The sequence below is a fragment of the Chiloscyllium punctatum genome, chromosome X, assembly GCF_047496795.1.
Source record: "Chiloscyllium punctatum isolate Juve2018m chromosome X, sChiPun1.3, whole genome shotgun sequence".
In the NCBI taxonomy this organism is placed as follows: domain Eukaryota; kingdom Metazoa; phylum Chordata; class Chondrichthyes; order Orectolobiformes; family Hemiscylliidae; genus Chiloscyllium; species Chiloscyllium punctatum.
Genome location: NC_092791.1, coordinates 19,808,491 through 19,826,718, shown reverse-complemented (window position 1 = coordinate 19,826,718; position 18,228 = coordinate 19,808,491). Strand labels below are relative to the sequence as shown.

The 18,228-nt window shown below is 42.1% G+C and overlaps 2 protein-coding genes across 8 annotated transcripts in view; both read left to right on the top strand.

Annotated features, from left to right (window-relative positions):
- Window positions 1-12,142, top strand: part of csad (cysteine sulfinic acid decarboxylase) — a 56,603-nt gene extending 44,461 nt beyond the window's left edge. For 4 of the 5 annotated variants that reach the window (XM_072567063.1, XM_072567064.1, XM_072567062.1 and 1 more), the window contains 3 exons: window positions 5,781-5,832; window positions 7,091-7,180; window positions 7,878-12,142. In XM_072567063.1, coding sequence (XP_072423164.1) covers window positions 5,781-5,832; window positions 7,091-7,180; window positions 7,878-8,060 — 325 coding nt within the window. In that variant the 3' untranslated portion in view covers window positions 8,061-12,142. The remainder of the gene's footprint in view (window positions 1-5,780; window positions 5,833-7,090; window positions 7,181-7,877) is intronic. The other variant, XM_072567065.1, reaches the window with a different exon arrangement.
- Window positions 12,143-13,375: 1,233 nt separating this feature from the next.
- LOC140471118 (zinc finger protein 148-like) overlaps window positions 13,376-18,228 on the top strand; it is a 75,154-nt gene continuing 70,301 nt past the window's right edge. The window contains exon 1 of one of the 3 annotated variants that reach the window (XM_072567004.1): window positions 13,376-13,545. The gene's annotated coding sequence lies outside the window, so the exon portion shown is untranslated. The remainder of the gene's footprint in view (window positions 13,546-18,228) is intronic. The other 2 variants (XM_072567006.1, XM_072567005.1) reach the window with 2 other exon arrangements.

Genomic DNA, 18,228 nt, shown 5'->3' with positions numbered 1-18,228 from the left:
CCTCTCCATGTTATGGCTACCACTGAGGCAAGGGAGGGATGGCAGGTTGGAAGAAACTTTGGTGACAAGGGATGTGGAACATCTAATCAAGAGGAAGAAGGAAGCTTGCTTAAGATTGAAGAGGCAAGGTTCAGACAGGACTCTAGAGGGTTACAAAGTAACCAGGAAGGAACTGAAGAATGGACTTAGGCAAGCTAGAAGGGGGCATGAAAAAGCTTTAGTGGGTAGGATTAAGGAAAACCCAAAGGCATCCTACACTTAGGTGAGGAACAAAAGGATGGCCAGAGTGAGGGTAGGGCTGATCAGGGATGTTGGAGGGAACTTGCGCTGGAGTCTGAGGAAGTAGGGCAAGTCCTTTAATAAATACTTTGCCTCAGTTTTCACTACTGAGAGGGACCTTGATGTTTGTGAGGACATCGTGAAACAAACAGATGCTTGAATAGGTTGATGTTAAGAAAGAGGATGTGCTGGAAATTTTGAAAAACACGAGGATAGCTAAATCTCCTGGGCCAGACAGGATGCACCCTAGGTTACTACAGGAAGCCGGGGAAGAACTTGCTGTGATGATCTTTGCATCCTCACTGTCCACTAGAGTAGTGCCAGATGTTTGGAGGGGGGCAAATGTTATTCCCTTGTTCAAGAAAGGGAATAGGGATAATCCTGGGAATTACAGACCAGCCAATTTTTTGTCCGTGTTGGACAAAGTATTGGAGAGTACCCTGAGAGACCGGATTTGTGATTATTTGGAAAACCATAGTCAGCATGGCTTTGTCAGGGGCAGGTCTTGCCTAAAAATCCTTATTGAATTCTTTTGAGGATGTGACAAGGCACATTGATCAAGGTAGAGCAATGGATGTGGTGTATATGGATTTTAGCAAGGTGTTTGATAAGGTTCCCCACGGTAGGCTCATTCAGAAATTAAAGGGACATGAGATACAGGGAAATTTGGCTGGCCCATAGAAGACAGAGAGTGGTGGTAGATGGAAAGTATTCAGCCTGGAGCTCGGTGACCAATGGTGTTCCGCAGGGATCGGTTCTGGGACCTCTTCTTGGTGATTTTTTTTATTTATTTATATAAATGACTTTGAAGAAGTGGAAGGGTGGGTTAGTAAGTTTGCTGATGACATGAAGGTTGGTGGAGTTGGATAGTGTGGAGGGCTGTTGTAGGTTGCAACGAGACATTGACAGGATGCAGAACTGGGCTGAGAAGTGGCCGATGGAGTTCAACCTGGAAACGTGTGAAGATATTAACTTTAAGAGTTGAATTTGAATGCAGAATACAGGATTAAAGGCAGGATTTTTGGCAGTGTGGAGGAACAGAGGGATCTTTGGGTCCATGTCCATAGATCCCTGAAAGTTGCCACCCAGGTGGATTTTGGGGTTGTTATGAAGGCATTTGGTGTGTTGGCTTTCATTAGCAGGGGAATTGAGTTTAAGAGCCGTGAGGTTATGCTGCAGTTCTATAAAGCCCTGGTTAGACCACAGTTGGAATATTGCATTCAGTTCTGGTTGCCTCATTATAGGAAGGATGTAGATGCTTTAGAGAGGGTGCAGAAGAGATTCACCAGAATGCTGCCTGAATGGAGAGAGGCTGAGTGAGCTCGGCTTTTTACACTGGAGAGAAAGAGAGGTAACTTGATAGAGGTGTACAAGGTAATAAGTGGCATAGAATAGTTGGCCAGAGACTTTTCCCCAGAGCAGAAATGACTGTCACAAGGGGTCATAATGTTAAGGTGATTGGAGGAAGGTATAGGGGAGTTGTCAGAGGTAGGTTCTTTATGCAGAGTGTGGTGGGTGTGTGGAATGTACTGCCAGCAGTGGTGGTAGAGTCAGACATTTAAACAACTGATGGACAACCACATGAATGGTAGTAAGTTGAAGTGTGTAGGTTAGGTTGATCTTTGATCAAGATAATGTTCGGCACAATATCATGAGCTATACTGTTCTATCTTCTATTCCGTGACTTTTTGACCTAATGAATCTGAAATGTTGTCCCCATCTGTAGATCATCTGCTCCTCCCTGCCGCCACTGGTTTTGCTTGGACAATCAATGCTCCACTTCCACGTGCTCTCTTGCTTCTCCTTCAATCAGTCACTCCACCTCTCCCACACTCTGAGCTCCTCATTTCAAGCTGCTTTTCAACTGCTTGAGCTTTTGTAGTTGGGGTTTAACGTGGCGTCTCAGCCCTCTCTTGCTTGAGCTGTTATATTGCTCTAGGTGGTAGAGGTTGTGGGTTTATAAGGTACTGTTGAAGGACCCTTGGTTGCTGCAGTGCATCTTGTGGATGGTACAGACTGCTGCAGCTATGCATCAGGGATGAAGGAGTGAATGTTAGTGGTGGATGTGGTGCCAATCAAGCAGCAAGCTTTGTCTGGGATGGTGTTAAGCTGCTTGTGCTGGAGCTGCATCCATCCAGGCAATTGGGGAATCTTTCATCACCCTCTTGACTTGTGCCTTGTAGATGGTGGGACAGGCTTTGTATTCATAGCCTCTGACCTGTACTTGTTTCACAGTTCATTGGGTTTCTGACCCATGATAATCCCAGGATAATGTTAGTGGGTTTCAATGTTTAGTGGGAAATGCCATTGAATTCTAAGGGGAGGGGAAGAAGAAGTGATTTAGATTAACTTTTTTTTGGTGTGAAGATAGTCTTTGCTTGACAACTGTGTGGCATGAATGTGACTTGCCACTTACCAGTTGGTCTGAATACTGTCTAGGTCTTGTTGCATTTGGACTTGAACTTCTTTTAGTATTAAAGTTGTGAAATGGTGCTGAACATAAAACAAGCATCCCCACTTCTGATTTTATGATTTGACCTTGATATCAAGGACAGTCACTGTCTCCTCTCGTCTTTGGAATTCAGCTGTTTGTTTTTTTTTGCCCAAGTTTGAGCATGTAATAAGATCAGGAACGGAGTGACCCTGGTGGAACCCAAACTGCACATCAGTAAACAGGTTATTGCTGAGCAAGTGCTATTTGTTACACCTCACTGGAGTAGCATGCTAAAACTCGAGCCCTGTTACTCTTAGAATTGTCATAAAAGTTAGTTTTTGAAAAATACAGAAATGGGGGAATTTTGTCTTTTTTTTTAGACCCTGATAGCACAGACCAAGTTTGTGTACTTGACAAGAATTACTATTTATTACAAAAATCAATTCTAGCTACAGATAAAAATTATAAACTGACAGCATGTAACTCTACTATAGAAAATGCTAACCCCCTTAAACTCCTCTTGCATGGGGGGTGGGTACTGGTGTTATGTTTGAGGTAGAAAGACTGGGTGTGGAATGAACTTCCTGAGGAAATGGTGAATGTGCGTATAATTCCAATGTCCAAACATACTTTGATTTATTGTCACATGTACTGAAGTACAGTGAACAGCTTTGTTTGTGAGAAGTACAGGCAGATCATAGTAAGCAAGGATGTACTTGATGCATACAGGTTACATTGCACAGGGTGTGCGCTAGACGAGATCAAAGTTTGCAAGATCAGCATTTTTTTGAGGCTGGAGAGTCCATTCATCAGTCTGATAACTGCTGGGAAGAAGCTGTTTCTGAACCTGCTGGTACGTGTTCAGGCTTCTGTATCTTCTGTCTGATTGAAGAGGTTGTAGGAGATCATTGCCAGGATTTGGGGGGGGTCTTTGACGTTGGCAGCCTTTCTGCAGCAGTGAGCTATGTAAATGGAGTCAATGGATGGGAGGTTGGCTTCTGTGATGGTCTGGGCTGTGTACCCAACCTTCTGTAGTTTCTTACAGTCCTGGGCAGAGCAGTTGCTGTGCCAGGCTGTAATGCACTTGGACAGTATGCTTTCTCTATTGCATCTGTTTAAGTTGGTGAGGGTCCATACAGATGTACCAAATTTCCTGAGACACCTGAGGAAGAGATGTTGTGCTTTCTTGACTGTCTCATCTACATGGGAGGTTCAGGATGGGTTGCGGTTACTGTCACTCCTAGGAACGTGACGCTCTCCACTCCCTCAACCTCCGTTCTGTTGATGTAGGTGGAGGCATGTTCTTCTTTCTTTCTGAGGTCAATGATGAGTTCTTTAGTTTTGCTGTTTTTGTGTGTGTGTGTGTGTGTGCTCATTGCACCACGTCACCATGAATAGGAAAGATTTGGTGAGATATGGGTGAGGGTAGCCAGGTGGGACTATTTTAATTTGGCATGGACTGGTTGGACTAAAGGGTCTGTTTCAGTGCTGTATAATTCTATGACTCTATATATAAAAGCACTTCAGCTGGGTCCCGTTCACAGGATTGGGTGAGATGATTCTTGTGCTCAATCACAATGCTGCTTCCTTTCTCTATGTACTTTCTTCTGTTTGCTCCTCACTTACAAATATCTGACTTTTATCAATTAGAAGTTAGTTCACAGCAGCTACTGTAGGAAAAATAAATTGGCTTTGTTTCCAGGCTTGCTGTATTTTTTTTACTGCAGAGATGGCTTCAGAGTCTATGGACCTTTTTGATAGAGACAAGCTATCTTGTTCACCCATCCAATCATGTAGTTGTTGGCAGGTAGAAGGCCTTTGGGGACCATTGACCAGTTATTGATAACAATCCACTACTTGTTTGCTGGTTGGATCTTCATTCCTACACCGCCCTTGGCTCCAGCTCATCTGCAAACTACACTTCAACTACTGCTTGAATAGCAGCAGTGTAAACAATGTTTATAGTGAGTGTCAAGTTACTTAAAGCCCCTGAACAATCCTCTATTTTTAAGACTATTACGTTCTCATTTCGGTCAATAATCAAAACTGCAGGAAAATAAAATATGCGGTCTTAAAGTTGAGGAACTCTTCATTACTGCTTTTTTCCAACATTGCGCACTTGAACAATTTTCCACATTACTGGGTGGATGCCAGTAGTGTCTCTCTACTGGAATGGCTTGATGAGGGTGTGACTAGTTCTGGCACTCAACCTTTCAGCATGACTGCTGAGGTATTGTAGCCTTTCACTGTTCAGTACCTTCAGCCATTTCTTCTTTTATGAAGTGAATTGAATTGGTTTAAAACTGCAAACTATGGTGGTGGGGACCAAGGTGGATTAGTCATTCAGTACTTCTGCCTGAAGCAAATGCTTTATCCTTGTCTGTTGCAGTTATGTTGGAGTCAGCTGAAATTAGGAAAGGTCATGCAGACCTATTGCCTTTTGTTTAATTACTACCATGCGTGAGGGTTGAAGAGCTTTTTATCTGTTCTGTTTGCTGTATGATCATGTTGCATCCTGTTTTAGCATGAGAGGAGACCTATGCTGTTGCTGTAGAAGGTTGTCATCCCATTTCTCAAGAATCCCTGTTGCTGTTCTGGGAATGTTCTTTGTTGGTTTGAGTATTGGTCACTTGGCTTGATAGCATTGTGTTTGTAGGTCTGGAGTTGCAGAGCCCAGATTGTGTAAGGATTCTTGCCCACAAGGGCATACGTGAACCCATTTGAACATTTCAATGCTTTTTGTAGTTGACATAGTCCTATCTTTATTCTTAATCAAAATTTATTTAATTTACTTCAAATTGACAGTGGAGATTGAAGACTCCTCTCTAGATGATTAGTGCACATCTCTGGACCACCAGTATACCCATGATAACGGATGCCATACACAATATCCTGTGAGGATGTATTAGTATGAGGAGGCTACAATTCTCACCACTGCATATGAGAGGTTGTTGCTTTCCCCTGTCCCTTCCATCGCACTGTTTTACTTGCTGGCTTTTAGATGTAATTCTGAGGTTTCCTTTTGTGTTTTAATATCATTCGGTCATGGAATTTTTCTTTCTGTCAGATATTTTGTCAATGAGATGAAGAAAAGAGAATGTTTTCGACTACTGATGGAGGTAAAATGCCACTTTAACTACACTTAAAAGTTTTTTCCCCTTTTCCATACTTGACACTTCAGCCTCTGATTTCATCTCTCCATAATTATAGTTGTAAAATGGAACGTTATTGAATAATCCCCCCCTTTTTTTTTATATTATTGAAATGGATGAAAATCCCTGCTTCTCCCAATTTCATCAAACTCCTCTGCCTTCTCCTGCTCAGTAATACTTCACATCTCTCTTCCCATGGCACTGCCTCTAGGTCCCTGACTGATTTACCTGCTATTGCTGTGGGAGGGTGAGTGGGGTGCTCCTAGTTGGGTTGGAGACTGGCAGGATTCCTGAGCGTTTGGTGGGGGAGGAACGAGGTCCAAGGTAACTATGGGAAGTAGTCACCATGGTGTGATGTGGAGGACCGCAGAAATAAAGGCATCTTTTTGTGTTGGGATTGTCAGGGAGGGTCTTTTACAGTCCATTTTGAGATCGTAAGTCTGATTCTTTTCAAAATTTAGGTGCCACTTAATGTCTGCCACTTTGTTTTGGTCACTTTTAATGTCTGTCCAGTGTGATTCCAACATTCTGCATCAGACTGCTCCTCCATTGAACTGTAGTTTCTTCTTGCTAACCTTCAGGATGACCAAAGGTTTTATTTACTGGTGGCCCCAGCTACACATTCCTCACCCGTAGAGATTCTGCTCCTTCCCAGTCATTGAGCTGTTCACTATCGTGGAGCCGTATTTGGTCTACGTTCCATCACCCAAATGTCTCGTCAACCCCGGCATTACTTACACCTGCCTTTATCTCTGCTTTTCTTGGCTCAGTGTGAGCTTTCCCTACAGCTTCTATTTCAAACAGCTTTCCCAGTGCTTTCAGTGTAACAGTCCAACAGTGTGGCACTGGGAAAGCACAGCAGGTCCGGCAGCATCTGAGGAGCAGGAGAGTTGACGTTTGAGTGATTCCTGATGAAGGGCTGATGCCTGAAACATCAACTCTTGCTTCTCGGATGCTGCCTGACCTGCGCTTTTCCAGTCCCACCTGTTTTGACTGACACTCCAGCATCTGCAGTCATCACTTTCTCCCTTTTTTTTTGTGACAGCTTGTATTCTGAAGTGACGTTGTCCCTTTTTTTAGGGAGGGGGTGGGTGTGAAGTGGGTCTGTTGGCTGCTTTTATTTATTTTTTGGCTGATCTTTTGAAGTACCTCTGATTTGAAAGATCAGTTTTAAGGATGGGAAAGTTGGCATCTTAATGAGTAGAGACTTCTCGTTTTCTTGCAGCCTGAGTATGTCAATGTTTGCTTCTGGTATATCCCACCCAGCCTGCGAGGGAAAGAGCAGAGTTCTGACTTCTGGCAGAACCTTGGAAAGGTAAGGACGTGCTGGGTTGTTTTGTTTTTGTTTTTTTTCCCCAGCTGATTTGTTCAGGAGGGGTAAATTACAATGATGGAATTGTTTTAGCATAATCTATTAGAGGAGAGTAAGAGGGGTGGCTATAGTCATTTGGTTTGGTCAGAAAAGCGATGGGGAGCCCCTGCCATTCACCATCATCCCACCTCTGGAGTTATGACTGACTATACCCAGTAGTAGTATATTCACTGCTATACCACTACGGAGTATAGTCATGACCCATAATACTCAGTCACTATAATTGCTCATGACTTGGATAACCCAACTCCCATAATTCATACAGTTCTTGTCTTGCAGTATCCATGAACAAATAGGCAAAGAAGTTAGACTGGGTGTTTTAGTCCAGTTTCAGATTAAGTAAAAATGCGTAGTCCATTTATCTTGTTGCTTGAATGCAAAGCTTAACTTGGACCTTGCATTCTCTAGTGACTACTGTAGTATAAGTAAGGCAGTAGGCAAAAGACCACTGTTGAAGACTCCCTGTGCCAGAACCACTCACAGTTAGATGGTGACTACTTGGAACCAAAATGTGACCTCCCTGGAACTTAATACCTGAAGATACAAGCACAGTTTTGGCAGAAAGACTTTAAAAGGTGGCTGTGCCTGTTCACTTACCTGTTTCTCATTCACCTTTTTGACCACTATATCTGTTTTTCAGGTTGCCCCATTTATCAAGGAGCGAATGATGAAGCGAGGCAGCATGATGGTGGGTTACCAGCACCATGGAACCAAAGTGAACTTCTTCCGACAGGTCCTGATCAGTCCGCAGGTCAGCCGGGAGGACATCAACTTTTTTGTGGATGAAATTGAACGGCTGGGAAGTGATTTCCAGCCGGAGTAATGTATCAGTGCTCTTACTTTGCTGTAATCTGTCCATTGGTGATCTCTCATTCTCCTCCGTTGGATATTTCCAGAAGAAATTCTTGCTCGAACAATTCAGTTTATGGGAGCAAAATAAATTTTTGAAGATTTTGATTAAAACTATCAATTAATGTACACACAGATCTTCCTGCTGACTGTATGTGTTCCATATTAGATATTTTGTCAGTTTCTGCAGACAATGAATCCAGAGACACCAATCTGTCCCTGACCTGGCTTGTCCTATTCAGAAGCCATTGGCTTGTCATTTGTGCGTGTTAGTACAGTGGAGGAAACTCCTCTGGGGTGTCAGCTGATCTACTGAGAACCAATTAGAAGCAATGTTAACTTGTATTTAATCCTTTGCTGCCCCTGTTCTCGGTGTTTGGTGTAGAGGAAGCTTCACCCTCTATCTAACATTATGTTGTATCTGACCTGGGAGTGTTTGATGAGACATATTTTAATGTGATGTTCACATTGAAGGAAAAATGAATTGTTTGGTAAAAGTCTGACTGTTGAGCTGATGGGGACATCTTGGAAATGATAAATATTTTGCAAACAAGAAATCTTGTTTAATGGGGAGGGGAGTGACTATAAAAGGATGATCATTTTATTTTGTTAACTACTGCATGTAATTTGAGGTTGAGAGTAAGTGTGACTTTTTTTTTGTTTCTTTCCATCCCTCGCCAGCATAAATCCATGCAGAGGTTTACCTCCTGGTTGAGTTCTTGAGAGATTTTGCTTTGCTCTCTGACTCTACCCAGTGTAGAGTTGAAGGAGATAAGGTGGTATCATTGAATAGTTGTCTGCAACAGAATCTCCAGTCCTCCAGTTTTTCATCCCAGGGCAGTGAGGTGATTTGCCAGTGGTGGCAGGATTCCTCTAATGTAGCTTCAATAAAACAATTGCCACTTCTTCCAGTCCCTTTCAATGATGTTTGATATCCTTTTCAGTAAATATTTATTTATTTCAATATGATTGGATGATGCAGAAGTGTGGAACTTCACCTTGGACTGTGTGCCATCGTCTGGCCTGGCTTGAATCTAATAGAGAGCTCTATCTACTTTGCCATTTAATGACCCTTCATACTATTTTTAGAAGAGTATTGACACTTTCAATTTCCCTTGGTAGTCAATGTCATCTTACTGAGTGCACAAGCCCAAGGCATTCCTTAACTTTGTCTGGTGCACTGGTATTAACTCTCTCTTTCTTTCTTTCTTTTTTTCAGTCTGGTATAGAACCAAAAAAAAAATGCAGTTTGCATGCTCAGCTCTTTAATGTAGTTGATTCCTGTGAAGTTATAAATTTGAGATCTAATGTTATCTGTATATTGGTTGAGGGTGTCTGGGATGGGTTACTGATGAGGTGCAGTCCCTTTTTTGGTTAAAAAGGAAAATCCCAAGGTGGGTGTGTGTGTTTTTTTTTTGAATGAGCTTTTCGTCATCTTCTACAGTATACCATCTTTATACTAAAGACTATTTCTGTATTACGTCGGTAGTTTTCTGCTGTAATGGGCATGTGGTCAAACTAATTAGTTTGTCAAAAAGATGAGATCTTTTAATCTCATGCTAGTTGTCATCACTTCCATAGTTTTGTGCCAATCACTGATTTTGAAATTACTGGAAAACATTTAAAGTGACTTGACTCTACCTTCAATTTGATGCTGAGAACCCTTTTTTTTTTTTGGCTTAAACCCCCCCCCCCAAGTTTTGCGAGGTCTCTGAGCAATAGCCTGGAAATGTAAAAGAGTCACTCAATTTCTGGGGAAGAGAAGTCTATCTTTGCTTTCAGATATTGAACAGCTGTGATGTGAAACCTCTCCACATGAACTGTTACCTTCAAAAATGACCTTTCCTTTTTTACCTTGGCATTTGAAAATATCAAATGGTGAGAGTGTTTGTCGACTTGAACAAAACTTGCCATGGCAAGTTTGTAAGGCTTGTTATTAGTGTCGTGTAAGTACACTATACTTCTGACAGTGAAAACAAATTTATTGCCAGTGCTGAGTCTAATTCCTGTTGGTTAAAATCCTGAAACCCTCCCACTAAGTATACTTGAGTGAATTGAAGTGGCTTAACAGGCAATTCATATCACCCTGTCAGTGGTGGGGGGAGTAAGTAGTGGATCGAGTAGTGGATCGAGTACTGATCAAGTGGCCTACCTGGCCTTTTGAATGTTCTCCAGAGCTGACATCCAGGCAGGGAAGAGTATTCCATCAGTTTCCTAACTTTTATATCTTGTAAATGGTGGACAGATGTGAGCAAATGTTCCCAAACTTTGGCTGGCTTTGGTAACCACCGCGTTCATAGATATTGTCTACTCAACTGAGGGGGGAGAAAAGAGTCATTGATGAAGCAACTGAAGATGGTTGGGTTTAGTACACTACCCTGAAGAACTCCTCTTGACATGTCCTGAGGCTGAGATGACTGACCATCAACAACCACAACCCTTGTCTTTTTGCATCAGGTATGACTCCAACCAACAGTGGTTCCCAATGATTCCAGTTTTGCCAGGACTCCTTTTTATGGCACACTTGAATGTGTCACACTCCCTTCCCCTCTGCAGGCATTTTGGCCATGTTTGAACCAAGGCTGTAATGACGTCAGGAGCCGAATGGCCCAAGCAGAACTTTGGTTGAGGGCACCGGGTACGTGGGAACACCACCAGCTGCAAGTCCCTCTCCAAGCCACTTATCAGCCTCACTTGGAAATATTTTGCTGCTCCATCAGTCTCATCAGGAACTTCCTCTGAACAGCAATATAAGAGTACTATACCACACCGACTGCAGTGGCTCAAGGTGGCTCACCACTGCCACCTTGAGTGTGACTCTGGATCGGCAACAAATGCTGGTCTAGCCAGTGATGCCTCGATTCCATGCATAAATAAATTTAAAGTAATGCATAAAGTTAACCATTCATGAGGATAGATGAAAAATTGAATGGGTCCTGTGTAAGTTAAAGGGATGGTGCATTTGGAGATAGGTCTTCCCTTTTGTTCTGTCATGGGATTTGGGGTGGGCAAGTGAGACTAAATGACAAGGTTTCCTTTTTTTTAAAAAAAAGTCAAAGGCAGTGAGTATTTCTTTACTTTTCCCAATGTGTCCTGATGTGGTGTGAATGCATTTGGACAATTGCTATCCCCTCATTCAAAGTGGAAGAAATTAGGAAAAAAACTACCAGCAAAAGCAACAGTAAACAAACTTAACTCCATTTATGGCCTAAACTTGTTGAATTCAACAGCCTGGAAGGCTATAAAGGGCTGAGCCTAAAGATGAGATTGAGATTGTTTTGGTGAAGATCACCACAAGCTTGAGAAACAATGTAGCACACTGAAGACTGGAATGCTCAGGAGTGTAAGCAAGATGGAGATTAAATGCTAGGCAACAGGAAGGTCAGGGTCATGCTTACGGTCTGAACAAATTTTACTGTTTTGTAGAGTAACTTTTTTTTTAGTCTGTGATAATGTAGACTACTTAAATCACTGTTCATAGATTTAAAAGAATCAGCAATAATTCTGTCTTTGTCCTTTTAGCAGTTTGTTCTAGACAAACTTGTACAGGAATTGAAAGGAATTCAGTTGCCTGGGAAAAGGAGTCAAAGCTACACATATAAAACTGTTTTAACATCTGTTTGATAACTAGCTGCCTTATATCACAACAATATGATTGATCTACAGAAGAATTTAAGGAGTTAATCACAAAAAAGCTGTCTCTTCAAATAGACAGTTGTCAAATGTAACAAGGAACAAATGTGATTAGGCAACCTGCAGACTTGCAATATTGTGGAAGACAAAAAATCTAAAGGATCATCAATACTATCACACCATAATCTTGAAGGACACATTGTATAAAAATTCAACAGCAGGACTTCCCGATAGCAGAATGTTGAAGAATAACACTGCACAAAAATTGAACCTGGGACACATCCACAGAGAGATGCTGTTGGTTGGAATTTGTAGCTAAATTCCACCATTTAATTGGCAAAATTGGGTTGTGAGGCTTAACTTATGTAAAGGATTGTCTTTTTAGTTATTATATGCAATAAAGTATATATAATTGTTGCACTATTTGATTGATTGATTGTGATTCATTATAAGTAGCTGAATTCAAAGTAGCTTGTGGTAATTTACCCAAGTTTTAAATCAGGAGCAGCATATATTGTATGAACATGTAGCAGGAGTAGGCTATTTGGCCCCTTATGTCTGCTGTTAAGGCTGATCTAATTGTAACTTCTAATCCACATTTCTGCCTACCCATGATATTTTTCATTCACTTACTTACCAAGAATCTATGTAACTATGTCTCCTTTTTAAAAAAAGAAATCCATGACACACTTTCTGAAAATATTGTGGAAGCTAAATTCTAAAGCCATGTGCTTCACTGAGAATTTTTTGCCTTTGTGTTTTAAATGGGCAACAAAAAAAATTTAAATCGTTACTTTTTTATGTACAGATTTTCCCACTGGAGGAAACCTTCTTTCCACAACTACTCTGTTAAGGTTTCTCATGATCTTTCTTATCTTGCACTCAAGTTACACCTCACTTTTAACTCGAGTAGACAAAAACCTAGTCTGTCTGACCTTTCCTCATAAAGTAAACTGTCCATGCCCTGTATTCGGCTTACACCCGAAATGTCGGTTCTCCTGCTCCTCGGATGCTGCCTGACCTGTGCTTTTCCAGCATCACACTCTCGACTCATGCCACCTATTAGTCCTGTAAACCTTTTCTGAATTGCTTCCAATGTTTCTACATCCTTCTTTTCAATAAGGTATGCTTATTTAAGCTTGTAAATTCCATGTTGTTTATGTCTAAGCTGTAAATTATATCCATGTTCGATAGGCCTTCTCATGGCTTAAGGTTCTAATGTAGATATCACAGAACTGTCTGTTCATGTTGGTATTGGTGCTTGTAGGAATATCTTCAGCTGTGGTATTCCTTGAAACATTAGATGCAGAATTGCAGATTACTAAACTGAAAATATAACTAACTGACAGTACAGTCTCGTTTCGGGTCGTAGGGCGAAATGTGGGAGTTTTGAATCTGTTGGGATATTTGAGCATAACTTTTTAGAATTCGCAGAAAAAAATATGGTGGCCAGTGACGCAAAGAACAAGGGGGAAACAGCCTTAGAAAATATTTTTTAAGATAAAAGACATCTTTAATATTTCCAGACATTTTAAAGAGCGAAATGAACCAGTTTTTGTGGAAGATACATTTGCTAGCTTGGAATTCGCCAGTAGTTAAAATGGCGGCAGTGAACAGTTAGTGTAGACGCTCGTTGCCAACAGTAGGCATGGCTGCGCTGGCTTCAGATCCCGCTGTGGGACAGATGCGGTATTTCCCGGCGTGCTGTTGGTAGACTCGACAGGGTGTTTTTTTTCCCTCATTTGCGCTGCGGTCGGGGGTTTTGTTTTGTAAATTTGCCGCCCGAGGCTGATGCAGAGCGGATGCTGTGAGGAGCGTGTCTCCCGGTGAGTCACTCGATCCAACCGCTCACCCGAGCCAGGGAAGCAGGCTCTTGGAGCTCGGTTGTGTGGATGCGGGAGGGTGGCCTGGATATTTAGGCCGTGTAACTCGGCCAGGCCGCAGCCTGGGTTCTAGGGCGACTTTGTTCAAGAATAAGCCCAGAGTGCAAGCCCTCAAGCGAGGACAATAGGGAAGAAAATCCACTTTAAAAGTATTACTCCTGGTTTACCAACCTTAATCCAAGTTGGAGTTTGGTTTAACCCCCTCTCTGTTGTCTGTGAAGCGGAGATGGTGTTCGGGCCTTTTTACTTTTTCTATAGGCCTGAGGTATTTCTTTCTTGAGGATCTGGTCAAAGATCTGAAGTTTTGATGTCTGAGTTTCATTTTAACCATCCTACATAGAAACACGCCTTTCTCCACACCCCCGCCCCTCTTCACTCTCTCTCTCTCCCCCCCCCCCCCCCCAAGTGTTCATGCTCACCTTAAATCAGACTCTACAGCTTTGTAGTCTCAACTTTTTAAAAAAAAATGTACCTACTTCTCAGAACTATTGACGGGTAGTAGGCACTTGTGCGTTAATTACCACTTTGCCCATGCTGCGCGATGTTCCCCTTCTTTACTTTCTGAAATTTGCATATGTTTTTGAAAAAAATAAACGCCATATCTGTCCAAAGTTTCAACTTGGATCGTCCAGTTTCCCCACCTGTCTCCCATGTTAGCTGAAAAAGTTTGAGATACACAGCAGGTCGGGCAGCATCTGTGGAGTGAGGAACAAAGCTAACGTTTCAGGTCACGAACTTTTCGTTAGAACTTTTAAGATTTCTGCTTTTGGTTTACTGCCTCTTCAGATGTTATCTCTCCTAAATCTATTGTCACTGCCTCAGTCTTTAAAATATCTGCATATCTCCAAATGCAAGAGATACTGAGGTAGCCCAAACGCCCCATCCTCCTGGATTAGAGTGGTGCTGGAAAAGCACAGCAGTTCAGGCAGCACCCGAGGAGCAGGAAAATCGACGTTTCGGGCAAAAGTCCTTCATTTTGCCCACAACGTCGATTTTCCTGCTCCTCCGATGCTGCCTGAACTGCTGTGCTTTTCCAGCACCACTCCAACTCTGAATCTGGTTTCCAGCACCTGCAGTCATTTTTGCCCCATCCTCCTGTCGCAACATTGCCTCACTGTACACTTTGTTGACCAGTTGGAGATCTTTATTGACAGTTCAATGTCAGTTCACTTTAGGTCACCGTCTGCCATGTTCAGTAGGAGCTTATTGCATGACCTAATGGATAGGAGGTGATTGTGTAACTTTGGTGACGTGGCCAAGCCAGCTGAACTGTTTTTGTGGCCATTAATGTATGAAACTGGAAGCTGTTCTGTCTCTTCCTTTTCAGAGAAAAAATCCCATCAGTGTATGCATAGAATTGTGCAAAACCATCTGACATCAAATGCATGTCATCATCACCCATCTCCTAACAGTGCTTGACCACTTGACACTTGCAAACTACTGCCCTATCTCCAACCTCCCTTTAAGTCCATGAATGTGTTGTCACCTCCATTTCCATCTTTTCCCAGACCTTTTCCATATTTGAATTCCTCTGATATTAAAGGGCCTTTACATGATCCAGAAACAGCTTCTATTAAAGCCACAGGACATCCTATGTGACTGTGACTGTTTCTCCTCATCCTTTTTGACCATTCACCATGTAGTATACAACATTTGACATCATGTCCTCCAACACTTCTCCATAAAATATAGGAGTATAAGTTGATCATTTAGCCCAATTGTGTCTGCTCCACCATTCAATGAGATCGCGGCCCTTAATTCTCAATTCCACTTTCCTGCCTTTTCCCCCATAATCCTTGATTTCTTTATTCATTAAAAATGTCTATCTCAGCCTTGAATGTACTCAATGATGCAGCCTTGACAGCCTTTTGTGGTAAAGAATTCCTCTAAGAATATTTTGATAATAGCAAGCTAAGCTTCAATCTGCAATTTGAGAGGGAGAGGGTACAATCTGAAGCGACAATATTTCTGTTGAATAAAGGGAACTATGGAGCTATGAGGGAGGTGCTGGCCAAAGTTCAATGGTGCAATACCTTAGCAGGGATGACAGTGGAGGAACAATGGCAGATATTTCTGTGTATAATGCAGAAGGTGCAGGATCAGTTCATTCCAAAAAGGAAGAAAGATCCTAGGAGTAGGCATGGGTGGCCGTGGCTGACGAGGGAAGTTAAGAAACATATAAAGTTAAAAGAGAAAAAGTATAACATAGCAGAGATAAGTGGGAAAATGGAAGACTGGGAAGCTTTTAAAGAACAACAGAGGATTGCTAAGAAGGAAATAAGCTGAGAAAAATGAGGTACGAAGGTAAACTGGCCAATAATATAAAAGAGGATAGTAAAAGCTTTTCTAGGTATGTGAAAAGCAAAAAAATGGTGAAGACTAAAATTGGGCCCTTGACGACAGAAACAGGGGAATATATTACGGGGAACAAAGAAATGGCAGAAGAATTGAATTGGTACTTCAGATCTGTGTTCACTGGAGAAGACACAAGCAATCTCCCCGAGGTAACAGTGGCTGAAGGACCTGAACTGAAGGGAATTTATATTTGCCAGGAATTGGTGTTGGAGAGACTGTTAGGTCTGAAGGTTGATAAGTCCCTGGGGCCTGGTGGTCTACATTACAGGGTACTGAAGGAGGTGGCTCGAGAAATCGTGGATGCGTTGGTGATTATTTTCCAGAGTTCGATAGATTCTGGATCAGTTCCTGCGGATTGGAGGGTGGCTAATGTTATACCACTTTTTAAGAAAGGTGGGAGAGAGAAAGCAGGAAATTATAGACCAGTTAGTCTGACCTCAGTGGTGGGAAAGATGCTGGAGTCTATTATAAAGGATGAAATTATGACACATCTGGATAGCAGTAACTGGATAGGTCAGAGTCAGCATGGATTTATGAAGGGGAAATCATGCTTGACTAATCTTCTGGAAGTTTTTGAGGATGTAACTCTGAAGATGGACAAGGGAGATCCAGTGGATGTAGTGTACCTGGACTTTCAGAAAGCTTTTGATAAAGTCCCACAAAGGAGGTTAGTGAGCAAAATTAGGGCACATGGTACTGGGGGCAAAGTACTAACTTGGATTGAAAGTTGGTTGGCTGATAGGAAACAAAGAGTAGTGATAAACGGCTCTATTTCGGAATTGCAGGCAGTGACCAGTGGGGTACCGCAGGGATCAGTACTTGGACCGCAGCTTTTTACAATATATGTTAATGATATAGAAGATGGTATTAGCAATAACATTAGCAAATTTGCTGATGATACTAAGCTGGGTGGCAGGGTGAAATGTGATGAGTATGTTAGGAGATTACAGGGTGACCTGGCCAAGTTAGGTGAGTGGTCAGATGCATGGCAGATGCAGTTTAATGTGGATAAATGTATAGTTATTCACTTTGGTGGCAAGAACAGGAAGGCAGATTACTACCTAAATGGAATCAATTTAGGTAAAGGGGCAGTACAGAGAGATCTGGGTGTTCTTGTACACCAGTCAATGAAGGTAAGCATGCAGGTACAGCAGGTAGTGAAGAAGGCTAATAGCATGCTGGCCTTCATAACCAGAGGGATTGAGTATAGAAGCTAAGAGATTCTTCTGCAGATGTACAGGGCCCTGGAGAGACTACACCTGGAGTATTGTGTGCAGTTCTGGTCTCCAAATTTGAGGAAAGACATTCTGGCTATTGAGGGAGTGCAGTGTAGGTTCACGAGGTCAATTCCTGGAATGGCGGGACTACCTTACACTGAAAGACTGGAGCGACTGGGCTTGTATACCCTTGAGTTTAGAAGACTGAGAGGGGATCTGATTGAGACATATAAGATTATTAAAGGTTTGGACACTCTGGCGGCAGGAAAAGTGTTTCCGCTGATGGGTGAGTGCCGAACCAGAGGACACAGCTTAAAAATACGGGGTAGACTATTTAGGACAGAGATGAGGAGAAACTTCTTCACCCAGAGAAGGTTATTGAGGAAAATAAAAGCTTGTGGTGGGGGTAATATAATGGTGTGGATAGAAATTTGATTGGTTAACAGGAAGCACAGAGTAGCAATAAACAGCCATCCTGCCAACCTAAATAAAAACAACCTATGATAAATTGGGGAATCCTATTAGAAGGGTGATGATTGATAGACAATGGCAAGCATTTAAAGAGTGTATGGAAAAACTGAAACAATTGTTTATTTCTGTCTGGCATAAAGCAAAACAGGAAAGATGGCCTGACCATGGCTAATGAGGGAAATTTGGAATATTTGATCCAAGGGCATACAAATTGGACAAATAAAGCAGCAAACAGTTTTGGTTTCAGCAGAGGACAAAAGGATTGATTTTGAGAGGTGCCAAATAGAGGATGAGAGTAAGCTTGTGATGACATGCATACTGCTTGCAAAAGCTTCAATAGGCATGTGACAAGGAAAACAAAACAGTGAAGACCAATGTAGGTCCCTTTTGGAGTAAGAAACAGCAAGTTTATAGTGAGGAGCAAAGATGGCAGTCTTGGTTCTGTCTTCACAAAGCAGGACACAAATAACACCCCAAAAATGGTGGGGAATTTATTGGATTAAAGGTAGGTAAATCCCCAGGACCTGCGAATCTACATCCCTGAGTATTTGAGGAGGTGACATGAGAAATAATGGATGCATTG